Genomic DNA, 25,735 nt, shown 5'->3' on the forward strand with positions numbered 1-25,735 from the left:
ACTTAATGGCACATATTTACTTGTCTAAATAATAACTGGGCTGCAACATTGCTAATTCACATTAACAAGCACTGTCTTAGCTGTCCACATGAATAGTTACTAACACACGAGAAAGTTATACAACACACCAAACATGAGCTCATTATTCAAAGTATGATGCACGTAACGAAATTACATCACTGAACATTAATTGCAGCCGACTACGGCCGTAGATGTTACATATTAGTGGCATCCATTGAGAGGATAATGTCCCAAATGACGGCAGACATGACGTGAAAAGAGAGACAAAACAAGCAAATAAGCACACTATACTTTAGTGCACTTCTCTACTAATGCCAAACATACGGAAGAGGACACGTTCGTGTAGTTAAACGGTGTTTGAGACACTTAATTAGTTACGGAGCGGACTTTAACGAGGTGCACAACGAGCTGTCAATCAAATCGACGTCGAAGCTTAAGGCACACAATGGCAAACCAGTGCGACAAATAAACACAATATAAAGTAACTAAACGCTATTTAGTGTCACTGTGGCATCTGACTGCATAATAACCGCTATGCAACAAGTAGTGGACGTGACCACAGAATGCAATGTGTGCGTCACGAGAGGTAAATATAATGACGTTACTCTACTCTTAACATGGAACTAGACAATATAATAATGACAACTGTTAATATTTGGAACCTTTCTAACAAACATTATTTACTTAATTAAGTGAAAATGTGTGTGATTCCCTCCCCGAGTAGTTCAAGTAGCGAATTAGCTACTGGGTGTTAGCCTACATGCTAAGCTGAACACACCACTGTTAGCTAGCGGGGATTCAATGCAAGGCAATGCAGCTCCATTCATATAGTGCATTTAATACACAACATAATTCAATGTGTTTAGCTTATCATGGTGAAAAGTTCAGCGGAGTCTCTTCTCTTTTAACTTACCTTCGAAGCATGTGTCTGTCGCGTTGTGTCCGTGGGTGCGTGTGTGACCGGCTACTGTGATACAGGCATACACTACTGATTGGTTCTGGCTCTTGCACGGCTAACCAATCAAATGCTGCTATGGGCGTTACATTGCTGGAGTTGGACTCCATAACAGACAGAGACGCTCTGGGCTGCATTCGAAGCGAAAAGACGGAGTTTTAAATGGATCGCTCATATCGGCCGTCAGATTAATAAAACAGACCGATACCGATATGTACCAATATGTCAAATATCGGCCCATCTCTAGTTGAGAGAGAGAGTTGAGAGAGAGAGAGCGAGAGAGAGAGAGAGAGAGCGAGAGCGAGCGATCCTTGTCGTTATCAGGTTTCTACAGATGTTGCTGATCATGAAATCAGGTATGGTAGCAAGGCCCGTCGTTCCCGCCCCCTGACCTCAGGTGGTTGTCGGGACTCACCTCTCCATGCTCCAGCGGCTCCAGCCTGGAGTAGTAAGACGTGCAGATGACCTCCGTGTCACCTTTGTAGGTGGGCGGCCCGAGTCTCGGCGCGATGTTGTAACGAGACAAGCACTCCGAGTCGCTGATGGCGTAAAACTGCCACGGTTCAAAGGTCACGCCATCCATGGAACGCTCCAGAATCCAGTTCCCTGCGAGAAAGTCTCCGTTCAGATCTCTCATCGATCCCGTTCAACTGTACAGAAATACGGCCGACCGACCGTTAACTAACCTGGTCGAGGAGAGTTTGCCGCCTTGATGATGATGTAAGCCACTTGGAAGACCTGCAAAGACGAGACGAGTCCTACAAGCCGCATACGAGACAACATCCGCTTGTGTCGCGCGTCACCTGTTTCAGGTCCAGTGTAATCGTGACCCAGTGGAACTGCCGCCCGTTTTTGATGCTTGGACTCTGCCACCATCGGTTGGTTCCGTCGATCGCGTTCGTGATGGGATGGCGTTCTGGACAAAATCACATTTGTGTGAATCCTAATCTCAAAAACAGATTTATTTTATTTTTTTTTAAAGGCTCTGTGGATCTCAAAAAAAAATTTGGGATTTTTTTTTTAAATATATTTTAATTATTGAGAAAAAGTATTCTTTAAATGAAGTAATGATTTAGATTTAAAAAAAAAATACCGGTAATAAAATATTCAAAAAAATGTCAGAATCACAATTTTTAAGTTGTCAGAAAAAGAGAGACAAATGAAAGGTAGATAAAGTTATGAAAAGTACTTAAAAATATCCCAAAAGTGACCATAAAATCTCCAAAAAAGAAAAGGAAAAGCAGAAAATTACCATAAAATGACTTTGGAATTGCCAAAGATGTCATAAAATTGATTTAAAAAAAAAAAAAAAAAAAAATCAAACCAATGGGTTTGAATTTTCTGGTTCAAGAATGACTTCCATTCCATTGTTGACTTTGTACCTTTGGATAAAATGGAGTTTCCATCACACTTTGGACAATGAGGGTTCTTGATTAAGCGTCCGGGAACGTGCTCGACCAGTTTGCAGTAAACTTCAGCTTCCGGCTCTCCGCACGTGGCGTTGCTGGTGACCTCGGCGTTACTGGCCAGGTTCAAAATGGCTGGGAACAGACCTGAAATGCGAGAATCTTACGGTTAGCAGCACCAAGTAGCGAGCTTAGCATTAGCGAACATGCAGCGTTGCTGGTGACCTCGGCGTTACAGGCCAGGTTCAAAATGGCCGGGAACACACTTGTAAATGCGAGAATCCAACTGTTAGCAGCTCCAAGTAGCTAGCTTAGCATCAGCTACTGTTAGCTTAGCATCGGCTAACAGTGACAGAATCAGAATGAAGTCAAGTGGAATGTTTGCTTCTCATTGTTGCTAGAGTAGAAAATAAATAAATGGAAGGATGTGAAGTCTTAAAAGCAAATAATCCAGTCAATGGATTATTGGTGTTAAAGTTCACTTTTGTTTATGAAAGCCAGATGACACTTTCAGAGGGTCAACAGTCTTGTGCGCACAGCTGGGAAGGTGTGAGAGCATCAGCTGGCTGGGTGGGCTCTCTCTCACACATGCACACTCAAGAAAGGGGGGTGAGGGGGTGTTTTGTGTGTTTGTGTGGGGGGGAAGGTGCTGTGTGATTGTTAACACTAATTATCACCCACACACAGACACACACAAACGCATCACAGGTTTGCCTATCCCCCAGTGTGATGTGATGGATGGGTGAACCAATCATTCATGCATTAGCGACCAATCGTTTTGGGGTGAATGGCAGCCATTTTGCTGAGTCGGCACTTGGCGTTGTTGCATCATGCGGCGCGTGTGAACTTTCATCATGAAAGCGTTTCTTGTTGGCGGTTGATGAGGACAACACAGTGGAAGTGACAATTGCTTCACCGGCCAAAAAAAAAATCAATAAAAATGCCGTTTCACATAATATCAGGGCAATCCATCCCCGTGTAACATGCAAAAGCACCGTGCACTTTGCCCCCATACTTACGAGTACGTCCTGCTGGGTGCAATCGGAAACCGGACCTGATCACATCATTTTAAGATTATTATTTAAAAAATATATATATATATATATAATTTTTTTTTGTTACTGTAAGTACCAAGTAGACTGCACGAAATATTTATTTATTTTTTTAACTGTGATATGCCTGAGTCAGTGGAATATGAATGAATGAATGAATGAATAACATCTGTTGTTCAACACATCGCCCCCCCCTCCCCCCCAAAAAAAACAAAAAAACAAAACAAAACAAAAAGATAGTACAACGTGGCTTCTGAATAGGAAAAAAAATCCAACTTGTGGAGACACTGTTAAAAAAACAACAACCTGTTAATTATAAAACTGATGTGCCAACAAACAAAATGATTGAAATGTTTTACTTGATATATTGATATTATTACTGTAAGTAGTCTGCAAGAAGTAGAATGCTTTTTTTTTTTTTTTTTTTAAACTGTCAGACCCTTCTTTGCGCCAGTGCAATGTGAATGAATGAATAATAAATCAAATCTGTGTGTTTATATATATATATATATATATATAGTCTTTTTTTAACCAGTTTCCTAAAAGAAAATATCGTACAATGTATTTAAATCTTTTATTTTAATTAATTTTAATATATTTACTGGGGGGAATTCTGGATCGGAACTTGATCGGTATCCGCAGATGCTGAAAATCAGGTGACCCTCTCTCTGGGGTGCAAAAAAAAAAAAAAAAAAAAAAAGTGATGTCCCCATCAATATTTTTTTTCCTACTTCCGACTGTGCATCTGCTCCCCCAAGTGACCGTGAGGTGTTGCATGAGAACACATCTCCGAGACTAAACATTTGATCTCTGTGTCCTATATGTCAAGGACGCACGTGTTGACGCATTTTCTCAACTTTTTGCTGTTGCACAAATCATCAACTATTCAAAGCAAATTCCATTTAGCACTTTTCGCTAATTGAGTTTTTTTTTTTGCCTTTTGTACTTCCAAATAAAGCTATCTAGTCAAGCAGAACTGACTTGAACCGCGATCTGATGACACTTGCTGACATTGGCGAGCCATTGCTTCGATTTTGTGTTTCTATCCATCGTGTCAATGAGGAATCGTCTCACCTCTCTGCTGGGAAGCAGTTTGCTGCATCATCAGCAACAGAAGAAACAAGTTCATCGCAAAAAAGTCCACGCCGACTTCAGCCGAGAAAAGCGACAAGTCCGAGTGGGCCCCACTTGAAGAATGTGTCGCTGCCGAGTCGCTCTCTGCTGCATCCAAATGTGATTTCATTCATTCTCTTCAGTTCAGTCGGGGCAGGGGGAGGGGCGGACTGTACCACTTGCTCGGGAGACAGAGAAGCAGGGGAATCTGCAGCCAAGCAACAATTCCTCAAAAAAATAAAATAAATAAATCATATGCAGATTTAAGATATAGCCTAGCTACTAAGATGGCGTTATTGATAGTTCTTTGTTGTGTTGACTTGCTTTTCCATTAAATTCTCTCGCGAATTGAGACATGAGAGGACTTGCTGGTGTTGCGAATTTCATGATTGTATTATTACTACATTTGGGCTTTTAAGGGTTGTTTTTTTTGGGGGGGGGTGACATACTCTTTTTACTTTAGCGTCTGAGTGAGTGGGGGATGTTCCACTCATCTCTGTCCATTCAGCTCAAACTATTTTGTGGGGGTTGGGTGGCGTCTTAGGACCACACATGAAGTCAATATTCGGGTAAAGGTCTAATTTGCGGTTTGTCAAATATTCGAGATAACTGTGAGAAATATACAATAATCAATACACGCGTTACCTAAACATCGATTACGCTGTAGGCTCCTCGTGCTGGAGTGGACTGCTGACTTTGAACACTAAACTTCTTATGAAGCAGATACGCTGACTGACAAACAAACAAACAAACAAACCAGCCTGAGGAAAAATAGAAAAAGAAATGTCTTCAGGAAAAGAAAGTTCAGAAACAGCTTCTCCAACAGCTCACACCTGCGTTCACGAGGCCCCCTGCTGGACACACAAGAAACATCAACAACTTGGCTCTTTGGCGCCCTCCACTGGCCCACACTGGTTAATGATTACCAAATAGATTACCAAATAGGCCAAAACAAGCATATCTACTGGACATATTAGCAATACCATGAAGCTCCTCGCAAGGGGCGATTGAGCAAAGGTGGCGAGAAGCGGGACATTAACCCAAACCTGTTGGAGAAGAAGAATAAACAATAATAATAACAATAATTGACCAATAGTCCTTAAGTGAAATTAAAATGGAAAGAAACGCTGATTTGTAATACATCTTTTCTCCTCATGAGGCGCTACAGAGTCAGCGGCAAGGAAGGAAGGGGAAAAACAAATCAGAGGAATCAAAGAGAACAGAAGGGTTTTTAAAGCACAAAACTAAGTATATAAACTCACTATTTGTTTATATACACTGTTGCAAAATCATATCCAAAATAAACCTAGAGGCCTAATCATGTTTGAAAGACCGTATTTCTCCTTAAAAGGCAAACCAAGAAAATCGCAAGGAGCCAACGAGAATTCTTTTTTTTTTTTTTTTTTTTTTTAAAACAGCAACAGAATCAACAATCCTCCCTGTAGTTGTGTTTTAACATTCACATATTTATATATTTACATATCCTTATACAGTGGTACCTCTACTTACGAAATTAATTGGTTCTGGAAGAAAGTTCTTAAGTAGAAAAATTTGTAAGTAGAGACGCATTTTCCATGTAAATGCCCTAATCCGTTCCAAGCCTCCCAAATTTCAGACATAAATGTTTTAGAAAGCATAAAAATGCATCAAAACATGTAACAAATACATGTTACAATTAGATTATTGCACAATAAATGAGAGTTGTGCATAATGTAAATAACAAAGAATAGAGTAAAGAATAAAAATGGTCATTTACCTTTTTAACTGCTGTCCTCAACGTTTTTTGCCCTCTGGTTCATGTTCTCCTCTCTCAGAAGTGTTTTTTTTTTTTTTTTGCCTGGTGTTTTGTAAAGAACTGATCTATGGATGTTTTTAAAAAAAAAACAAAAAAAACAACAAAAACAAACAATCCTTCGTTAATGTCCAATGCAAGCATCATCTTAGTGAGCAAACACCCGACTGGTGAACACTTTTTCCGGGCGATTCTTTTAAACAAATTCTGAAACTTCATGGAAACTTCCGGTATGGCGAGGCATCTTTTTCCAAAAAAAAAAAAAAAGGGCCGAATCGTCGCAATTAAAAACTTACTGTGCCTTCATCAATCACCAATTGTTTGAATTGTTGCACAAATTCGTTGGCCGTTAGTTCATACATTTACGAAAAACAAAACCGGAACACCTCATGGGCCGCGGGATGAATGATGAGGACGCTGTAGAGACACCGCTCTAGTATACGCTCATATCTATGGTAGAGGTTCCTCTTAGCCAATGGGATGCCAGAACGATGCACAAACACCAATCTAGTATTTACGCTCATAGTTACCTATGGTAGAAAATAGCCATAGCCGAAAGTATGTTGCGTTCGGTAATGTATTTTTACCTTTCGTATCTAGAAATTTCTTTCGTAACAAGAGGCAATATTTTCCCGTTGAGGAGTTTCGTAACTCGAAAATTTCGCATGAAGAGACGTTCGTAAGTAGAGGTTCCACTGTAAATATATATAGATCAGTGAAGAACTGCCACAAGCACACTGAATGTTTTTCTCCTTTAATGTTCAATTTTGAGGACGAGGCAGGAAGTTGTCATGTCTGCCAGTGACGACCAAAGACATGATTGACGCATGAAAGAAGAACACTCGCACTCTGTTCGTCACACAAATGACACTTGTGCACTTCTTCCATGTCTTCATCATCATCATCATCATCATCATACAGAAAAGCACACAGCTTCCCCCCCAAATGTATGCCAAACCTCCAAGCGTGAGGAAGGCGAGATGCGCTTCTTCACCGCAGCATCCAGCGGGGGGCGGTCAGTGGGCGGGGCCATATTTCCTGTCACGCCGCCAACAAACGGGGCGGCGAGAGAGAGCACGCTCGGGCGAGCGAGCGACCACTGGGCTAGTCGTCAGCGGCCGCCTCGAAAGGAGGGTCAGCCTCCTCTTCGTCATCTTGCGACGCCACGGCGAACGTTTTCTTCCCTCGCCGCTGCACGTGGTCCTCGTTCCTCTTCTCCAACGCTACGATCTGAAACGCAGAAAAGTACTTGCGTCGTCGCTCACCCCCAACTGCGAAGACCACAAGTAATTGCGTACTGGTGTTACCTCGGCAACAAACTCCGCCTCATTCTCCCTACCAATGGGAATGTCGAGTCCCGACACGGCGTTGAAAAGCTCGAAGATGCTCAGCGCCTCAGTCACTCCTCGCTTCTGGAAGAACTGCATGCACACACACAAAATGTTGCGCGTGTCACACAGAGACAACAGCGCGTGCAGTGCGCGATTGTTACCGTGGAAACGTTCCTGCAGTCTCGGAAGAGGAACTCCAGGCCGTGAGGATGCGTCGGCTCGACCGACTGACTGACGTCGATCAACCACACCTGCAACAAACACGGAAACAGGAAGCAGTCAAATGATTTATCAAGACAGAGAAGAAAAAATACATTTTAAAAAGCCGTAAAGGAGGAAAATGACTGAAAAACACCGTAAAATCCCGTGTATAATACGATCTCACAAAATCACCCTTAAAAAGCAGTTTCTCTGGAGCCTGATTACATTTACGAAAAAAAAAAAACCAAAAATTTAAGAGGCATAAAAACTGAAATATTTGTGACATTATAAAGTGGAGGACTTGCGAGAAAAAAACACACAAAAAAACACAAATTTGCGAGAAAAAAAAAAAATCACAAATTTGCGAGAAAAAAACTCAAATATTTGAGACAGTTTCAAATTTATGAGGAAAAAAACCCCCTCATATTTAGAAGAAAAAAACTCAAATATTTGCGACATAAAGTTGCAAATTTATGAGGGAAAAAAATCCCAAATTTACAACAAAAAAAAACTCAAATATGGGCGACAGTATAAAATAGCAAACTTACGACAAAAAAAACCACTCAAATTTGTGAGAAGAAAAATCAAATAGTTACGACAAAGTGGCAAACTTGCGAGAAAAAAAACTCACACAAATTTACAAGAAAAAATTCAAATATTTTTCGCTCGGGTTTTCAAATAAGGATATCATAATTGCTTTATCAGAGATTAATCTTAAGTGCAAGTGTGCCTTGACGTTGTTGATTCATCAAGAGAGAAGAACCGAAGAAAGTGAAGAAATTTAAAAAGAAGAAGAAAATGAAGAAATTTAAAAAAGGAGGAAAATGGTGGAAAGGACGATCCGGGTCACCTGATTTGCTGGCATCCTTTATAATACTAGCCAACATTTTTGACGCCTAATTTATATATTTAAAAAAATGTAAAATTGTTATGTTTGTAAGTGTGCCTTAACTGCAGTTGTCATTCATTTTGTGTCGATTAGGGGCAGATATTACAAGTTTCAACTATCGGGCTGATATGATACTTGCCCATGTCTACAATTTATAAAACGAAATTGAACACAAAAGAGAAGGCCACATTACTACGACAAGCAAGGAAAGGGAAGAAAAAGAGACAACAAAAACAGGGAAAAAAGGAAAAAACAAACAAAACAAGGACAAAGTAAACAAAGTTACCTTTCCTTGATGCCACAGCATGTTGTATTCACTGAGGTCAGCATGGACCAGATGACACTCCTTATACAGCGTTTGCATCAACTACAAACAAACGGCAATATTAACAACAGTGTATGCATATCTCTATATGTGTTCGTATGGACACGCCTGTGTGCACGTACATGCAAGACCTGGTAGAACGCGTTCTTCATGTCGTCAGAGCTCAACACGACGTCCTTGAGTTTGGGCGCGGGGACGTGATCTTGTCCAATGAACGACATCACCAGGATGTGTTTCCTCAACAGCACCACGTCGGGACACGGAATCTCCGCCTTCTTCATCCTGTGCATGATACGAGAGCTATTTGTCACAACAAATCGTGTTTTTAATCACATCTTTAGCAGCTTCAGTGTTGTTCCGATACCGATACTGGTATTGGCAGAGGTGCCGATACTGCATTAAAACAGTGATATCGGTATCGGTGGCCAAAAAAAGAAACAACACTAATAATAACACTAACAATATAATAATAACAATAATAATAATAATAAATTCAAAGTCAAACTAGCAAATTCAGGTTCCAATTGAGAACTTGACATAAATGATATGATCGATTTGTTGGTTTAGCGAGAGACCTGCTGAGGTTGTGCATCTCCTTCTCGGCCCACAAGCGAATAATCTTGCGAGGGTTGAGTTTGGTGAAGCGGTCGATGAAGCGGTAGTCGTCCTTGATGTAGCGGTCTCGGTTCTTGAACTCATTCAGGGTGGTCTTGAACACCTTCAGGACCACCTCGTCTGGGACGGGCTGCTCATCCAGGCTACACACAAACACACATGTTGATCAAATTCAAGGACGTGCAAATGCGTGTGTGCGTGAAGGTGTCTAACCATCCTCCGTTGGCGTGAAAGACCACCGACTCTTTCCCGGTGCTAATGCATCCGTTGATGCTCTCCAGCACGCCGGCGTTGACCATCTTGTACATCAGCAGACGAGTGCGGGGGTCCACCGCTTGCTCCTGCCGGGGGTGGGAAACACGACATAGGAGCCATTCAGACGCACGGCGTCGGGTCAAAGTTCATTATCAGTTCCTGGGAGCGGACTCACGGCCGTGGAGTGCTCTTTCTTTTCGTGCAGTTTGGCGCTCCGGCGCTGCTCGCTGGCGCAGTGCTGCTTCAAGGAGTTGAACACCTGATTGGACAATTTCAGGTCCATGCCCAGACCGTCACCCACTTGCACCTCGGGAGCGAACTAAACAATAAGAAATACACGCATATGACTCCATTTTGTTTGGTACACTTTATGTCAAGTGTTAGCGAACTACTGTCATACGTTGTCCATGCGTGCTGTATTCTTCCTTCCACATGTCACCTCATCGTGTTTGGTTGTGATGTTTTTGCCTTTCCCGGCGAAACCTCTCCTGGGTGTGGTTTGGGGCTTGGCTGGCAAAAAAAAAAAAAATTAAAAACAAACAAACATACAAAATGTGTCTGACTGTACAGTCTACTCGCAAGCTATCTGTAGCAGTGCAGTGGCGTTACCTGCCCTGTAGGGGTCATGCCTGGTGTCCTGCCAGTCCACCTCATCCTCAGAGCTGTCGCTGTCCTCATAAGGATGAACCTTGCGGTAGTTCTCAAAGGAGATGGACACTACACAAACACAAAGAGTTGATGTGGCAAAGTTTCACATACTTTGAAAGACTTTATCTGCTGGGTCGGTAGATTTTCGGTGAAAGACAACAAACATAATTGCAAAGCGCATAAGTGCAATCAACATTCCATTTGATACAAATTTGACTATGTAGCATCTTGCCGAGTTTGCTGCTACCTTTACTGTCCCCATTGAACTTCTTCTCCTCACGACGCAGCTGATCATCAAACTCGCGGTCATACTGCATCTGAAGCATCTGAGCCAGCATCAAGTCGCTGGTCGTGTCCGCAGCGTCGTCGCTCAACAACAAGGCTGATGGGCTGAACAAATACAAATACGCAAGCTCTAAAGTTCATCAGTGCAGCAGTAATTAATCATTCTACGCAGAGAATAAAGAATATATGACTGAGTACTGTTAGATTGTTTGGTATACGATGGCCTGCCTGTCATGCGTATTGAAAGCAGAATTTCTACAACATGTATGACGTGCACACGACTCACTCAGTGAGGCCGCTAAAGTTGTGATTCTCTTCTTCCAGCTGTCTGGCCAGCTGCTCGCTCATCACATCTGTCAGCGAGCACGCTGACACGGCCGGCATCGCCGCCGTCACACCCCAAGGGCTCTGGAGGGAAAAAACAGCCACACACTTGAACTTTGAAAAGACGACTACTAGCAAACACACGTGCAAATTCACAGGTTCAACCATCTATTTTAAGAAACGATAATCATCATTTGTGAATGTCATGGCACATACTGTATACACAGGAAGACTGGAGAATGCGGATTATTTATTTTTTCAGCTTGACAGTTTTAAAAAGAGCGTGTGCTTTGTTTGACATAATGACTAAGCTAATGTGACTCATCTTCATGCTTATCTTTATCAGCTGTCAGTCAGGGAACAGGTTGGGACATGTCGAACCTTAGCCACGCCCCCCTGGTGACGTATGCTTACTGACTGACCCAAGACGCAACAACAAAATGTCAAAGGTCGACAAAAAATAATTTCCAACACGTCGGTTTTCCTCTTTCGGCTAACTATACACTCGACTACATAAATATAATCTTTACTAAAACTTCCTCGTGGACATCGTACAGTTACCAAGCGCTAAAAATAATAGTGAGGTCATCGACGGAGGCCATATTGGCTACAAGTTGTAGACGGTTGGGTCACATAAATTTTCCTTTTTTTTTTTTCTTTTTTTTTTTATTATTTAAAAGGCTAACAGATTACCCGGTCGAACACCCAGTAACACACAAATATAAGAGTAAATTATTCAAAAGTAAGACAGGCTTACCTTTGGTTTGTGAGCAGTGACTCCACTTTGGTCCATGATTTGATTTGCGATTTGACGGTGGCGAACTGCGAAATGAAATGGCTAACTAGTAAGCTAAGTGGGCCGATAAAAAAAAGTGAACTAACAACACGACAAACGAAATGAACGGAACGTGAGTAGCAAATCAAGTCTTGTAACGCACACGGCGACACCTAACAAACGATTTGAACGAGGTTACAGTGAGCAAACGTGTCGTAAACGAACAAGTGAGCTGAACGTGTTTTGCGTAAGAAAAGAACCTAAGACCAAACGGAAGTACGTCACCGTCAGCTATCAAACTTTCACAATAAAATTCATATCGATGACGTCAGTAAACCAGTGTTCAGTGTTTTTCACACACAGAACAAAAAATCAGTCCGGTGGACGTGATTTAAGAATTTGAACGACCAAATAACCGATAGATAGATAGCTCGAAAGGGATATAGAATATTTTCCGGTCTTCTCCGACGGTAAACGTTATTGTGAAAGTGTGTGCCGGAAGTGTCATGCAGTCAAAGAAGAGAACGCCAAACCAGAGCATCCTTATCCTGACGTCTTCTCCGCACAATTTTTCCCCACCTCATCGTGCGTTCTAATGCCAGAGGGGACGCTAAAGGACGACGTTTAATCCTTCAATTATTATTTTTTTTTCAGTTTTGTTTTATTGGAATTTTTTTTATCACTCCTTCTTCTTGTTGTTTTGTGTGTGATGGCCGACAGCGTCCTCAGCATCAGGACCAACTCAGGAGGGCCGGAGCCGCTCGGACCAGCGACACTCAAACAACACACCTAACTCCATCAGTAATATTTATTTTTATTATCTTTATTTCCACATTTACAAGACCTCTATATAAACCTGATGCATTATTATTATCATCATCATCATCATTTAGCCTATATTGATGACATATCTCCAGTACAAACAGGGCAAACGCTGATTAGATTATGTGTCTATGTATATATGTTGTATTGCATACATCAGTTTTCTATACTGCTTATCCTTGGAGCCTATTCTAGACGACACTTAGGTCTTGTCGTCAGTCAATCCCTGGACACAGAACCATTTCGTATATATTCAGATATACTAGTAGTGTATATACTGTATATGTATTAGGGATGGAACAAACAATTATTTTAATAATCGACTAATCTGGCAACTATTTTGTCGATTAGTCACCGAATTGGATATATCCCATTTCTCAAAACCAGGACATTATTTCAAATTGACAGCGCAGAAAATGCAACAATCATTGCGTAACATGTCAGAAAATAAGCAATCACTGATCATTGTTTTACAAAGTAAAAGCAATTGTTTTATTTTGTTTCAACATGAAGATAATCAGTCCGCTTACATGGAGGACTACAGAAATTGAATATTTACGGTTAAGAGTTGAAATTTCAAGTATTTGGAAAATTTTTAATTAAAAGGGTATCTAAATGATTAATCAATATTTCAAAATAATCATCAATTAATTTAATAATTGATTGTCGATTGATCATTGCACCACTTTTTGACACCATTGCCATGCTAGCGTTTATGTTCCTGGCATCATGTTTAACCTCACTCAGCTCTTGATGACCAACATACAGTAAGAATATTGTAATATTCATATATAATGTGAAATCTAAAAAAATACAATGACAATATAGTATTTTAATCTCCATATATGTTTGCGTTTGTCTCTACCAGCAGACCACGTTGCCTTTTGACTGAACTTTGAATTTCTTGCAACAACCGTCACACGTGGCCCCGGAGCCCATGATGTTAAAATGGTCGCCGCCATGACAGCGCGCCACAGGAGGGGGGCGCCGTGAGCAGCATCGGAGCCAGTGTGGATGACATCATCAGAGGCGGCGGCGGATTTGATTGGTTGAGCCGTCAGATGAGGCCTACGCGTGCACACTGAGCGCTCGGCCAACATCGCAACGTGAACAGGATGTCGCAGCTCCTGGCGGGCCTCAGCGCCGACGCCACCGAGAAGGCTCGGCTCGAGCTCAACGAAAACCCAAACACGCTACACCAGGACATACAACAGGTACTGGCGACCCGTCCCCTTGTTCCGCCTACACGTACCCCGACATTGACACTCGCGTCTTCCCCACTACCGCAAGGTGCGCGACATGATCGTGACCCGGCCAGACATCGGCTTCCTGCGCACGGACGACGACTTCATCCTTCGTTTCCTCCGAGCGCGCAAGTTCGACCCGGTGGAGACCTTCCGCCTGCTGGCGCAGTACTTCCAGTTCCGGCAGCAGAACCTCGACATGTTCCAGAGCTTCAAGGTCCATGCGCAACTTTTTCCAAATGGGCCGCAAAACATTTGGTTTACTGTAAATATGTTAGACAGCGAGGTGGCAAAATGGCCGCACCTTTGAGATTAGGTCTGGGCCAACCTCACGATACGTATCACGATACGATACGTATCGCGATACATATGTATCCCAATACATGCTCTCAAGGCGATACGTATCCCGATATTTTACATTAATTTACTTGCATTTTATAATAACGGTCATATGTATATGTATGTTTTCACAGACACTGGGAAAATGTATTAATAGGGATGTAACGATAAGCGCAATATCGTGATATCGTGATATTAAAACTGCCACAATATCGTCGTCGTCATGTTCATGATATTTAACTGCAACACATCTGCTAAAAATATCAGGTTGATTTCCATTCATGCAGTTCTAGCAACCTCTGGTGGCTATTTTTTTTTAAAGTGCAATTTAATTTTCATTAGGGATGTTGTGGCCCTCCTATGTTTAAAATCTACGTTAATTGTCAGATAATGGGGTACGTAATATGCCCGTGAAGCAAGCCATTATGTGGAGGAACTCAATATGTGCGTGCATTAACAACATAACATAACAATAATAGCATAGTAATAATAAAACATAACAATAATAACATAACATTGATGTAATGTACAAAAGCACAATATATATTTTTTTGTATGAGCTCATTCTTTTTACAATATTGTGACGTTTTTTCAGTATCACCAACCTCCCCACAATATCGTGATAATTATGGTATTGTGAGCTTCATATCGTATCGTGATGTTTGACTATTGTTTTTTGAATTTTTGTTTTAGTTTTTTTCATTAGTTTTAGTTAACTAAAACACCTGTTTTTCGATACCCTCCCTTTCTACTTTGACCATCTCCAAACATTTTAGTTTTTTTTATTTGAACTGAGTCAAATGCCATTTTTAGCATTTGTCGCGGGCCACTGAAAAATGGACGGCGGGCCGCAAATGGCAAAAACTTAAGAGGAACTACATTTCCCATCGCGAGATGCTGTGACTATCGCGTGACCGGTAGCGAGACTGGGAAAATCTAACATGGCGGCGCTCTGCTGCTAAAATAGAATTAGCTTTATATTTCTAATTAAACCCGAATTTAATGATTAGATAAATTCGATTTTTTTCTTTTCTAAGAAAGATCGGAAATATTATCCAGTGTGGACGACCTCGAACGTTTTATTGACGATCATTTTTATAGCTGCGCGATGGATGAGCCGGCGGCCAGTCGGGATAATCCTTCGAAAAAAAAAAGGAAAAATGACTCGTCAACAGACACGGACGATTTAGCAACCGCCGACGTATCGGTGAGTATGCTGGATTCCATAAATAAAAAACTTGACGTCCTCTGTCTTATCCGCGAGGACGTCAAAGAATTAAAGGCAAGTTTGGAATTCGTTAGCCAACAGGTAAGCGATCTCCAATGCGATAACTCCGAGCTACGCTCCTCTCTCGTCGCTGTCACAGCCGAGTTGGAGACGATTAAAAAGGAAAATAAAATGCTAAAGGAAACGGTCTTAGATGTTCAATCCCGTAGTATGCGGGAAAATCTAATATTCTCAGGTATATCCGAAAATTCTCCAGATAATCCAGAGGGTGAGATAAAAAAATTCATGACATCATCGCTAAAGATCCCACAGGAGACGGTAAATAATATCTCTTTTCACCGTGTACACCGGCTCGGAGCTCGTAAGGGCAATAAGCCCCGTCCTATTATTGCTAAGTTCGAACATTTTAAACATAAAGAATTGGTAAAAAGTAAAGGACGGGAGCTCAAAGGGACATCTTTCGGGATGAATGATCAATTCCCAAGAGAGATAAACGAGCGGCGAAAAGTACTGTTTCCTATCATGAAACAAAATAGACAGGAGGGTAAACGGACTTCGATGGTCGTTGATAAATTATATATCGACGGCCAGCTATTCCGAAACCCAACCTCGACCCCTTGGCTGTTCTAACTGACAATTGGTAGAGCCGAGCATTGTGTGATTATTTGACGTAGGTATATGTATATGTATGTGTATGTATATGTGTATATATGTATATATATGTATATGTATATGTATGTATATGTATGGATAATGGGTTACGAAATAGAATATGAATTTATATTATGCATAGGCTATAAAGTAATAATAATAATAATAATAATAATATAGAAATATATTCTTAAAAAAATAAATTAATAATAATAATAATAATCTCGCTTAGGTCACCATTTACTGGTGTATTGTTATGTTGAATCCCCCACAGATTTCCTTCACACTCACTTCCCCCCACGTTTCTTCACTATTATACTTATCTACTTGCTATCTCTCTCTTTATATAAATTATATAAATTGCCTAATTACTCTTTTGCTATCCTACAATATGTTAATATTAATAAGCAGCTTATATAGATGTATACATAAGACTGAGTCTATATTGCTTGTATGCAGAAATTAGCTCTGGTCTCCTGGAATGTGTGTGGCGCTCGCTCCCAGGCAAAAAGAATAAAAATTTTAGACCATCTCTCAAAATTTAAGGCAGATATTTGTCTCCTACAAGAAACCCACTTACAAAAATCAGAAGAAAAATTATTTATAGATAAAAATTTTAGTCAAGTTTACTCTGCCTCCTATAATAGTAGACAAAGAGGTGTCTCTATACTTATACATAAGAATTTATTCTTTACTCTAAATAATATAGTAACAGATTTAGAGGGCCGATATATTATTATCCAGGTAACTATATTTAATAAAGTATATACAATTGGTAATTTATATGCCCCAAATAATGATGACCCTGATTTTTTCCATGAATTTTTCTCTCGGTTACTCGATTTAGCAACAAATTCTACTATTATTATTGGAGGTGATTTTAACACGGTCTTGAACCCGTTAATAGATCGTTCTAATAATACGATATATACAAGGCGATTACGATCCGCTAAAGTAATAGATGAATATATGGAGGATTTTGGCCTCAGCGATGGCTGGAGACTTCAAAACCCAACTAAGAAGGAATTTACTTTCTTCTCTGCTGTGCACCGATCATTCTCAAGAATTGATTTTTTCCTTACAAATAATTCTATTGTTGATAAAACTGCTATAAAAATACATTCTATAATTATAAGTGATCATGCACCAGTCTCCCTCACTCTACAAATTGACTCTACCTTTAAACCTCCCCCGATATGGCGTTTTAACATCTCATTACTGAAAGACGTAGAGTTTGATAAAATTATTAGAAGGGAGTGGGCAGATTTTTTGGAAATAAATGACTCTCCAAATATATCTCCATCTCTTCTCTGGGAAGCAGGGAAAGCGGTAATTAGAGGGAAAATTATATCATATTCAACTTATAAAAAGAAACAGGATCAAAAATTAGAAAAATACCTGGAAGATAAAATTAAACAACTAACGGATGAATATGTATTAAACCCAAATAATCAAATATGGATAGAACTACAGAATATAAAAATACAGTTAGATAACATGTTATCTAAAAAGACAGAGTTTATAATACAACAGTAGAGATATAATAATTTTGAACATAATAATAAATCAGGTAAATTCCTGGCAAATCAACTTCAACGGAATCGGGAAAAATCTCTTATAACGGCTATTAAAGATATAAATGGTGAATGCACACAATCACCAGAAGAAATTAACCATATTTTTTATAACTATTATCGAAATCTATACACAGAAATTAATAGACCTAACCCTGAATATATTGAGGAATTCCTAAACAGCTTAAATATACCTCAGTTATCTATTGAACATAAAGATATTCTCGATACCCCGCTTACTATAGATGAGTTGTATCGTGCTTTAGACAGTATGCCTAATGGCAGAGCACCTGGTCCAGACGGCTTTCCGGCTATATTTTTTAAACATTTCTGGTTAATGTTTGCTCCATTATTTCTAAGAGTAGTAACTGAAATTAAAAGTAAAGGTGATATACGTCAAGATATGAATATAGCAGCAATTAAACTTTTATTAAAGCCAGAAAAAGACCCTACCCTCCCGTCAAGTTACCGACCGATATCACTAATTAATACCGATATTAAAATTATCGCTAAGGCCTTGGCATCTCGATTAGAGACGGTAATCTCGACAATTATTCATAGTGATCAAACAGGTTTTATTAAAGGTCGTCATTCTACTAATAATATTAGGAGACTCTTTAACTTGATTAGTATGTCACAGCGGCATGATAAAAAGGCAGTTGTTATTTCGCTGGATGCAGAAAAAGCATTCGATAAAGTTAACTGGTCCTTCCTCTTTGCTGTCTTAAATAAATTCGGCTTCGGGGAGTCATTCATTCAATGGGTCTCAATATTATATGATTCTCCTAAAGCTACAGTTACTACTAATGGGATTACATCACAGAGTTTTACTTTACAAAGGGGAACAAGACAAGGGTGCCCAATTTCTCCTTTATTATTTGCTATATTTATTGAGCCGCTTGCATTAGCTATACGTCAGGATAGACGGATCCAAGGAATCCACTCCGGGACAATAGAACATAAAATTAATCTATATGCCGATGATATATTACTCTATTTAGAAGAACCTGCTATTTCGCTAGGGGAAGCATTTAAATTAATAACTAAATTCTCTCACTTATCAGATTACTCTATTAACTGGACAAAATCAACATTATTACCTATTACAGAAAATTCATGGAATCCTACAAGTCAGGATCCACACTACTCCTTTCCTACAGGTAATTTAAAATACTTAGGTGTTAAAATTTCACCTAAGTTAACTGAATTAACTTCTTTAAATTTTTCACCATTATTGGATAGTATCCGTAGTGACCTGGAACGCTGGAATAATCTTCCGATCTCTTTAATAGGACGGATAGCTACTATAAAAATGAAAGTTTTACCAAAGATTAATTATTTATTTTCAATGATTCCATTTAAACCTACGTCTAACTGGTTCCAATCGCTGGACTCTGCTATCATAAAATTCTATTGGAATAAAAAAAAAGCCAAAATTAGTCTATCTACTCTTCAGGAAAGTAAATCTAAAGGAGGTTTAGAGGCACCAAACTTTATGTACTATTATCTAGCTAATCAACTACAATATCTTGTGCTATGGACACAACCCAACAGAGATACTAACTGTTGGTTGGAATTGGAGCAGAAGGATTGTAATAATCTTAGACTGTCAGATTTACTCTTTATTACAAAATCAATAAGACGACATAATTGTTTTAAAAACCCAATGATAGCCGCCACCCTGACTGCCTGGTGGAAGGCATTAGAAATTACAAACTCCCAATTGGCGCCCTGTGGGCTCTCTCCCATTTGGCATAACCCCGACTTTCAACTTAATAATCAGTCGTTCCATTTAAGCCTATGGGAGCAGAAAGGAATTACACACCTTCATCATCTTTTCTCAGATAATAAGTTTATATCATATACAAACTTGGTCCAGAAATATGAAATAAAAAAGGGAAATTTCTTACATTATCTGCAAGTTAAAAATATGGTTAAGAAACAAATCCCAACACTTCAAGATACGCTCCAACTGCCTGTCTTAGCTAAAGATATTATAAAGCTTTCTCCAACAACAATAAAGAAAATATCAAAAATATATAAGTTATTTTTATACACAAATAAAACGTATTTACCGACTTTAAAATGGGAAAAAGACTTGTCTATAGTTCCGGAACCAGACTTTTGGACCCAAATCTGTGAAAATGTATTTAAAATGACCAAACAGACAAATTTGCAACTTATCCAATATAAGATACTTCATAGAACATATATTACACAATATATGATGAAAAAAATGGGACTCTCTGACTCCGACATTTGTCTCCAGTGCTCACAAAACACTGCCGATACTTATCTTCATGCTTTATGGTCATGTACTCCAGTGCTGCATTTCTGGACTAAAATCTTGGAAAAGCTCGCTGATATATTAAACTGTAGGCTTCCTTTATCTCCAAGACTGTGTTTACTAGGTGACTTAACAATAACTGAGCGACCATGTAAACAATCTCAATCTATATTTATAGCCCTTACTATTGCTAAAAAAATAATCCTTGTCAATTGGAAAAATAAACAATCTCTAAATATCGACCACTGGTTAAACTTACTAATAAATTATATCTCAATGGAAAAAATCTCTGCCTTAAATAAAAATCAAGTATCAAGATTTAAACAAATATGGTCTATGTACATAGAATATTTTAATCTCAATTTGGCAACTTAATCCTGCCAAGATTCTGCCTGTTAACGAGAGCCACCACATCGTTACAACTTCTGTTTTCGCTGCTCCTGTATTTGGTATTTTGTATCTGATTGTTTTTATTTTTATATAGTCAGGAACCTAGTTGCTGCTAGTGGGCTCGAGCATACCACACTATACGACACTATACTCAATAACTCCTTAAGATCTATTTCTAGTGGGCACTAAGCATCAACACTTGGTGTTACTGCATGCTAATTAGTCAATTTTCTTAAAGAAAAAAAAAAAAAAAAAAGAAAAAAAAAAAAAAAAAAAAAAAAAAAAAAAAAAAAAAAATGGCCCCTGGGCCGTAGTTTGGACACGGCTGGTTTAGAACATACTAATTTTGCGATTAATCATGAGTTAACTATTGAAGTCATGCGATTAATTACGACTTAACTGACGCCTCTAATTAAAAAAAAAAGCCGATTTTGCTGTGTAATTCATATCCACAAACGCAATATTAATCACAATACGGTTCGCAATTGTGGGGTTGTATGGCAAATATTGGCAAGAAAATTTTTGACTTGACTTCCCCTTTAACTGAGTCTGTGTGTGTGTGTGTGTGTGTGTGTGTGTGTCAGGTGGACGACCCCGGCATCAAGCGAGCGCTGATGGACGGCTTCCCGGGCGTTCTGGAGACACCGGACCAACACGGCAGAAAGATCCTCATCCTTTTCGCCTCCAACTGGGACCAGAGCAGGTGAATGCGTTGTCATGGCGACAGCCACATTCACAGATTTGAACCTTTAAAAACACATCTAAGAATGCATTATTAGTTTATCATTTCAAAGTGACCATTTTACATACGTTTTAATGATAATTTAATTCATTCTACTAATGTGCCGTAAAGGACAAAGCGACCTTGAGCTGGATTTGAAGGATCGGCAATAAATGCCGGTGCGGGCTTTCCATCTGTCCAGGAACTCGTTTACAGACATCTTGCGGGCCATCCTCCTCTCGTTGGAGGTTCTGATCGAGAAGCCCGAGCTGCAGATCAACGGCTTCGTCCTCATCATCGACTGGAGCAACTTCTCCTTCAAGCAGGCCTCCAAGCTCACGCCCAACATCCTCAAGCTGGCCATCGAAGGCCTGCAGGTCAGGCCGCCATCTTGTGGAATCTTGGTGTCACGAAATCTTGTTGATGTGCATTGAGGAGCTTCTTTTAGACATACGTAGACATTAGGCGCCATCTTGTGGAATCTTGGCGTCACAGGACTCTGTCGGTGGGTTGAGGAGCTTTTTTTTTTAGACAAAATTAGACATTAGCCGCCATCTTGTGGAATCTTGATGTCGAGAAATTCTGTTGATGTGCATTGAGGAGCTTCATTTAGCCAAAAGCAGACATTAGCCGCCATCTTGTGGAATCTTGGTGTCACGAAATCTTGTTGATGTGCGTTGAGGAGCTTCTTTTAGACATACGTAGACATTAGGCGCCATCTTGTGGAATCTTGGCGTCACAGGACTCTGTCGAAGTGGATTGAGGAGCTTCTTTTAGACAAAAGTAGACATTAGCCGCCATCTTGTGGAATCTTGGTGTCAAGAAATCTTGTTGATGTGCATTGAGGAGCTTCATTTAGCCAAAAGTAGACCTTAGCCGCCATCATATGGAATCTTGGTGTCACAGAACTCTGTTGAAGTGCATTGAGAAGCATCATTTAGACAAAAGTAGGCTTTTGCCGCCATCTTGTGGAATGATGGTGTCAACAAATTCTGTTGATGTGCATTGAGGAGCTTCATTTCAACAAAAGTGGACCTTAGCCACCATTTTGTGGAATCTTGGTGTCATGGACTTCTGTTGGAGTGAGTTGAGGAGATTCATTTAGACAAAAGTAGACCTTAGCCGCCATCTTGTGGAATCTTTGTGTCATGGACTTCTGTTGGAGTGAGTTGAGGAGATTCATTTAGACAAAAGTAGACCTTAGCCAACATCTCGTGGAATCTTTGTGTCATGGAACTAATTTTTTACACGCCCGAAGCAGTATTTTAGTGGCAATAAATGCAACTTTCTCCATGTGAGTCAGTTTAAGTTGCTCCAAGTTTCCATTCAAACTTTCAAAGTTAGCTAGCGAAGGAAAGTTGCTACGGTAGTCTGAAAAACTGTCACTTGGCCTGAGCGTTGGGAGTAGTCCGACCGTGCGCTTGTGTTCTTCTCCTCAGGACAGTTTCCCGGCCCGCTTCGGAGGCATCCATTTTGTCAACCAGCCGTGGTACATTCACGCCATGTTCACCATCATCAAGCCTTTCCTCAAAGACAAGACCAGGAAACGGGTGAACGCAAAAGCTCCTCCTCTTCCTGTTTCTCATCCACTTTGTCTTGATATTATGCAAACCCAAACTTTCATGACTTTCAACGTATGATAAAGTTCATCACTATGCAGCTAGCTAGCAAGATAGCTAGCCGTTTGTTTCTCCACCTGATTTTATTCTCTCGTATCTTCCGGCGTAGATTTTTCTCCACGGCAACAACCTGAACTCGCTCCATCAGCTCATCCAGCCCGAGTGTCTGCCGTCCGAGTTCGGGGGTACGCTTCCGCCGTACGACATGGGCATGTGGGCGCGCACCCTGCTGGGTCCCGATTACATGGACGAGACCGAGTACACGCTCACCTACGACGCCCTGCACGTGCGAGAAAATTGTGGGGGAGGCGCCGACAAGGAGCTCATGAAGAGGTCAGAAATCATTTCCCCATTTGTCATGACTGTATGGAGGACCAAAACTGCCAAATTTAAAAAGAAATGAATAATAAATGCATAAAAGTGAAGAAATATAAAAATAAATAAATAAAAGTAAAAATAAATAGAAAAATAAAAATGAAATTCAAAAAATAAAAATAAATGTCAAAATGCAACAATAGAATTAAATCAAATAAAAACACTCTGCTCTCACATTCATTTATATTGTGTATATATATCCATAAATAAAAGTAAAAATAAATACAAAAACAAAAAATGAAATTCAAAAAATTAAAATAAATCTAAATGTCAAAATACAAAAATAGAATTAAATAATCAAATAATGCTCTGCTCTCACATTCATTTATATTTATGTGTGTGTGTATATATATATATATATATATATATATATATATATATATATATATATATATATAAGTAAAAATAAATGCAAAAACAAAAAATGAAAAATAAAAAAATAAAAATAAAATATAAATGTCGAAATACAACAAATAGAATTAAATAATCAAATGTATATACACACGTACACATATATATTTCATTTTTTAATTATATTTTTATATCCGTTTTTATAGTTTCACTTTATTCATTTATTCATTTTTAATTTTGGCAGTTTTGGTCCTCCATACTACTGAACTATGTCGAAGTGAGTTGAGGAGTGTTTGGCCGCCATTATGCGGCATCAATAGTGCCCAATTATGAAACGTTGTATAGCCGCCCAGCTGTGATGATGACCCCCACGTGACGTTTTTGCGCTTCAGGTCTCAGTCGGTGGTCAATCCCGCCACTCTGCGACAGACTGACAGAGAGACCAGCACGCCGCTACTGGCCCTGGACTGAACACACACGCACGCACACACACACACGCACTTGCTGGATTTTGAGTTGTGTTGTTTCGTCCCGTCCAGCTGAACTTTGACTCGTACTTCCTGTTTCTGAGCCCAAACACACACACGCACACACGCTCCTACCTGTGTTTGTGTCCCCACGCTGGTTAAAGCGTGTTAGCTTTTGAGGAGGAATGTAGAAAAGGTCGTCATGACTTTTAATGGTGACCGTGAATGTTTGCTCACCATCATCATCATCTTGTTCATCTGTGACAATGACGCCCTGACATTCATTCATTCATTCACTCGTCGTGATTCGGGTTCAGTGTTTCCCAACCTTTATTGAGCAAAAATGTCGTAAAATGTCGCTATTTGGGAGTATTCGATTCATTGGTTCAGTCTTATAGTTGACTATATAAAAATCCTCATAGTGATTAGGGTGTCAGATTTAAGTTACCGTATTTTCACGACTATAAGGCGCACCGCATTATAAGGAGCACCTTCAACGAATGACATATTTTAAAACTTTTTCCATATATAAGGGGCTACAGTAGAGGCTGGGGTTACATTATGCATCCATTAGATGGTGCTGCGCTAAAGGGAATGTCAACAAAACAGTCAGATAGGTCAGTCAAACATTATTAATAGATTCCAAACCAGCTTTCTGACAACTCCATTCACTCCCAAAATGAATAAACAGCAGTTTTATTATTTAGTCTGAGGTAAAGTATTAGTATTAGCGAGCGATCCAAGATGGCGGGATCTTCTGCTCATGCGCGTCACCGATCGTGCAGGGTCACAGATAGCGTCTTGACAGCGAGACCTGTTGCGGCTCAATAGTGATCCATATATAAGGCGCACTGGATTATATGGCGCATGGTCAGCTTTTGAAAAAAAATGAAGGCTTTTAGGTGCGCCTTATAGTCGTGAAAATACGGTAATTCAAATTGATGAAAATCACTCCCACGATATAGGTTCATAGTTTAAACTAAAATAAGGTAATAATAATTTCCTTTGGCCCATTACTATGGTTGGGAATGACTGTTGACAAACCGTCTCTTGTTAGCATAGCTGGCTCAACTGCTTGCTAACATATTAGCTATGTCAACTGGAAGTTTGAAAGAATGAAAGAAAAACAAAAAGCAGCTTCATGTTGTGAAATGAAGTGTCAGATGGTCACACGATTGACCAAACTGGCTGAAATGTCATCACAATCGTTACTTCGTTTCACGCCAAATCAGCTTTCCAATCAGTAGAAAATCCAACCAGTTACATGCATGTCAACGAGCAAGGAAAAAAAAAAAAGTTTTCGCAGAGTGCCACGTTTTCATGCTTTTGAAGTATTGTGCTGTCGACACACACCGAATGCCAAAATGTCACTCAAGAGAAAGATTGTTTTATTGAATTTAACTTATTTCAGGATTGTATACTTTATGTATTAGTGCGCTGCAAACAAGACGGAAGACTTTGCATGTTGCGTGGAAACTCACAAGATGAAAAGTTGCTCCTCACTTTTTTGCAGTGTCACTCGACATCAGGGCTACACTCATCATCTCTTTTCATGTATTTACTGCAGAATGTAAACTAGTAAACATTTACACCTCCTCGTGTGCTGATTTCATTTGGGGGGGGGGGGGGGGGGGGGTTAATGCCACAGGAAAAGACAAATGGGAAAATATCTATTAGCTA

General features: G+C 39.8%; 3 protein-coding genes across 6 annotated transcripts in view; 1 reads left to right on the forward strand and 2 right to left on the reverse strand.

Annotated features, from left to right (window-relative positions):
• Positions 1-5,369, reverse strand: part of lama1 (laminin, alpha 1) — a 30,976-nt gene extending 25,607 nt beyond the window's left edge. Inside the window, exons 1-6 of one of the 2 annotated variants that reach the window (XM_077509178.1) lie at positions 5,193-5,369; positions 4,509-4,755; positions 2,359-2,529; positions 1,780-1,892; positions 1,663-1,714; positions 1,392-1,582 (exon numbers count right to left, since the gene is read on the reverse strand). In XM_077509178.1, the coding sequence (XP_077365304.1) occupies positions 1,392-1,582; positions 1,663-1,714; positions 1,780-1,892; positions 2,359-2,529; positions 4,509-4,677 (696 nt within the window). In that variant the 5' untranslated portion in view covers positions 4,678-4,755; positions 5,193-5,369. Of the gene's footprint in view, positions 1-1,391; positions 1,583-1,662; positions 1,715-1,779; positions 1,893-2,358; positions 2,530-4,508; positions 4,776-5,192 lie in introns of both variants that reach the window. The other variant, XM_077509179.1, reaches the window with a different exon arrangement.
• A 1,708-nt stretch (positions 5,370-7,077) lies between these two features.
• riok3 (RIO kinase 3 (yeast)) lies at positions 7,078-15,239 on the reverse strand. The gene is made up of 13 exons (XM_077509184.1): positions 11,970-15,239; positions 11,175-11,296; positions 10,851-10,993; positions 10,565-10,672; positions 10,356-10,465; positions 10,131-10,274; positions 9,914-10,041; positions 9,661-9,843; positions 9,208-9,367; positions 9,047-9,127; positions 7,832-7,921; positions 7,647-7,760; positions 7,078-7,569 (listed from the first exon to the last, which is right to left on the reverse strand). The coding sequence occupies exons 1-13, from the start codon at positions 12,003-12,005 to the stop codon at positions 7,444-7,446; spliced, it is 1,545 nt and encodes a 514-aa protein (XP_077365310.1). The 5' UTR covers positions 12,006-15,239; the 3' UTR covers positions 7,078-7,443.
• Positions 11,705-25,650, forward strand: LOC144009447 (clavesin-1-like). Of its 3 annotated transcripts, none has more exons than XM_077509185.1 (8): positions 11,705-12,788; positions 13,678-14,023; positions 14,100-14,270; positions 21,107-21,225; positions 21,446-21,620; positions 22,683-22,793; positions 22,972-23,195; positions 23,981-25,650. In XM_077509185.1, the coding sequence occupies exons 2-8, from the start codon at positions 13,925-13,927 to the stop codon at positions 24,057-24,059; spliced, it is 978 nt and encodes a 325-aa protein (XP_077365311.1). In that variant the 5' UTR covers positions 11,705-12,788; positions 13,678-13,924; the 3' UTR covers positions 24,060-25,650. The 3 variants fall into 3 exon arrangements, with proteins under 3 accessions (XP_077365311.1, XP_077365312.1, XP_077365313.1); XM_077509186.1 differs by having other exon boundaries at positions 13,681-14,023; XM_077509187.1 differs by lacking the exons at positions 11,705-12,788; positions 13,678-14,023; positions 14,100-14,270 and adding an exon at positions 15,321-15,599.
• Positions 25,651-25,735: the final 85 nt, after the last annotated feature.

This window comes from Festucalex cinctus, chromosome 20 (genome assembly GCF_051991245.1).
Source record: "Festucalex cinctus isolate MCC-2025b chromosome 20, RoL_Fcin_1.0, whole genome shotgun sequence".
Lineage (NCBI taxonomy): Eukaryota > Metazoa > Chordata > Actinopteri > Syngnathiformes > Syngnathidae > Festucalex > Festucalex cinctus.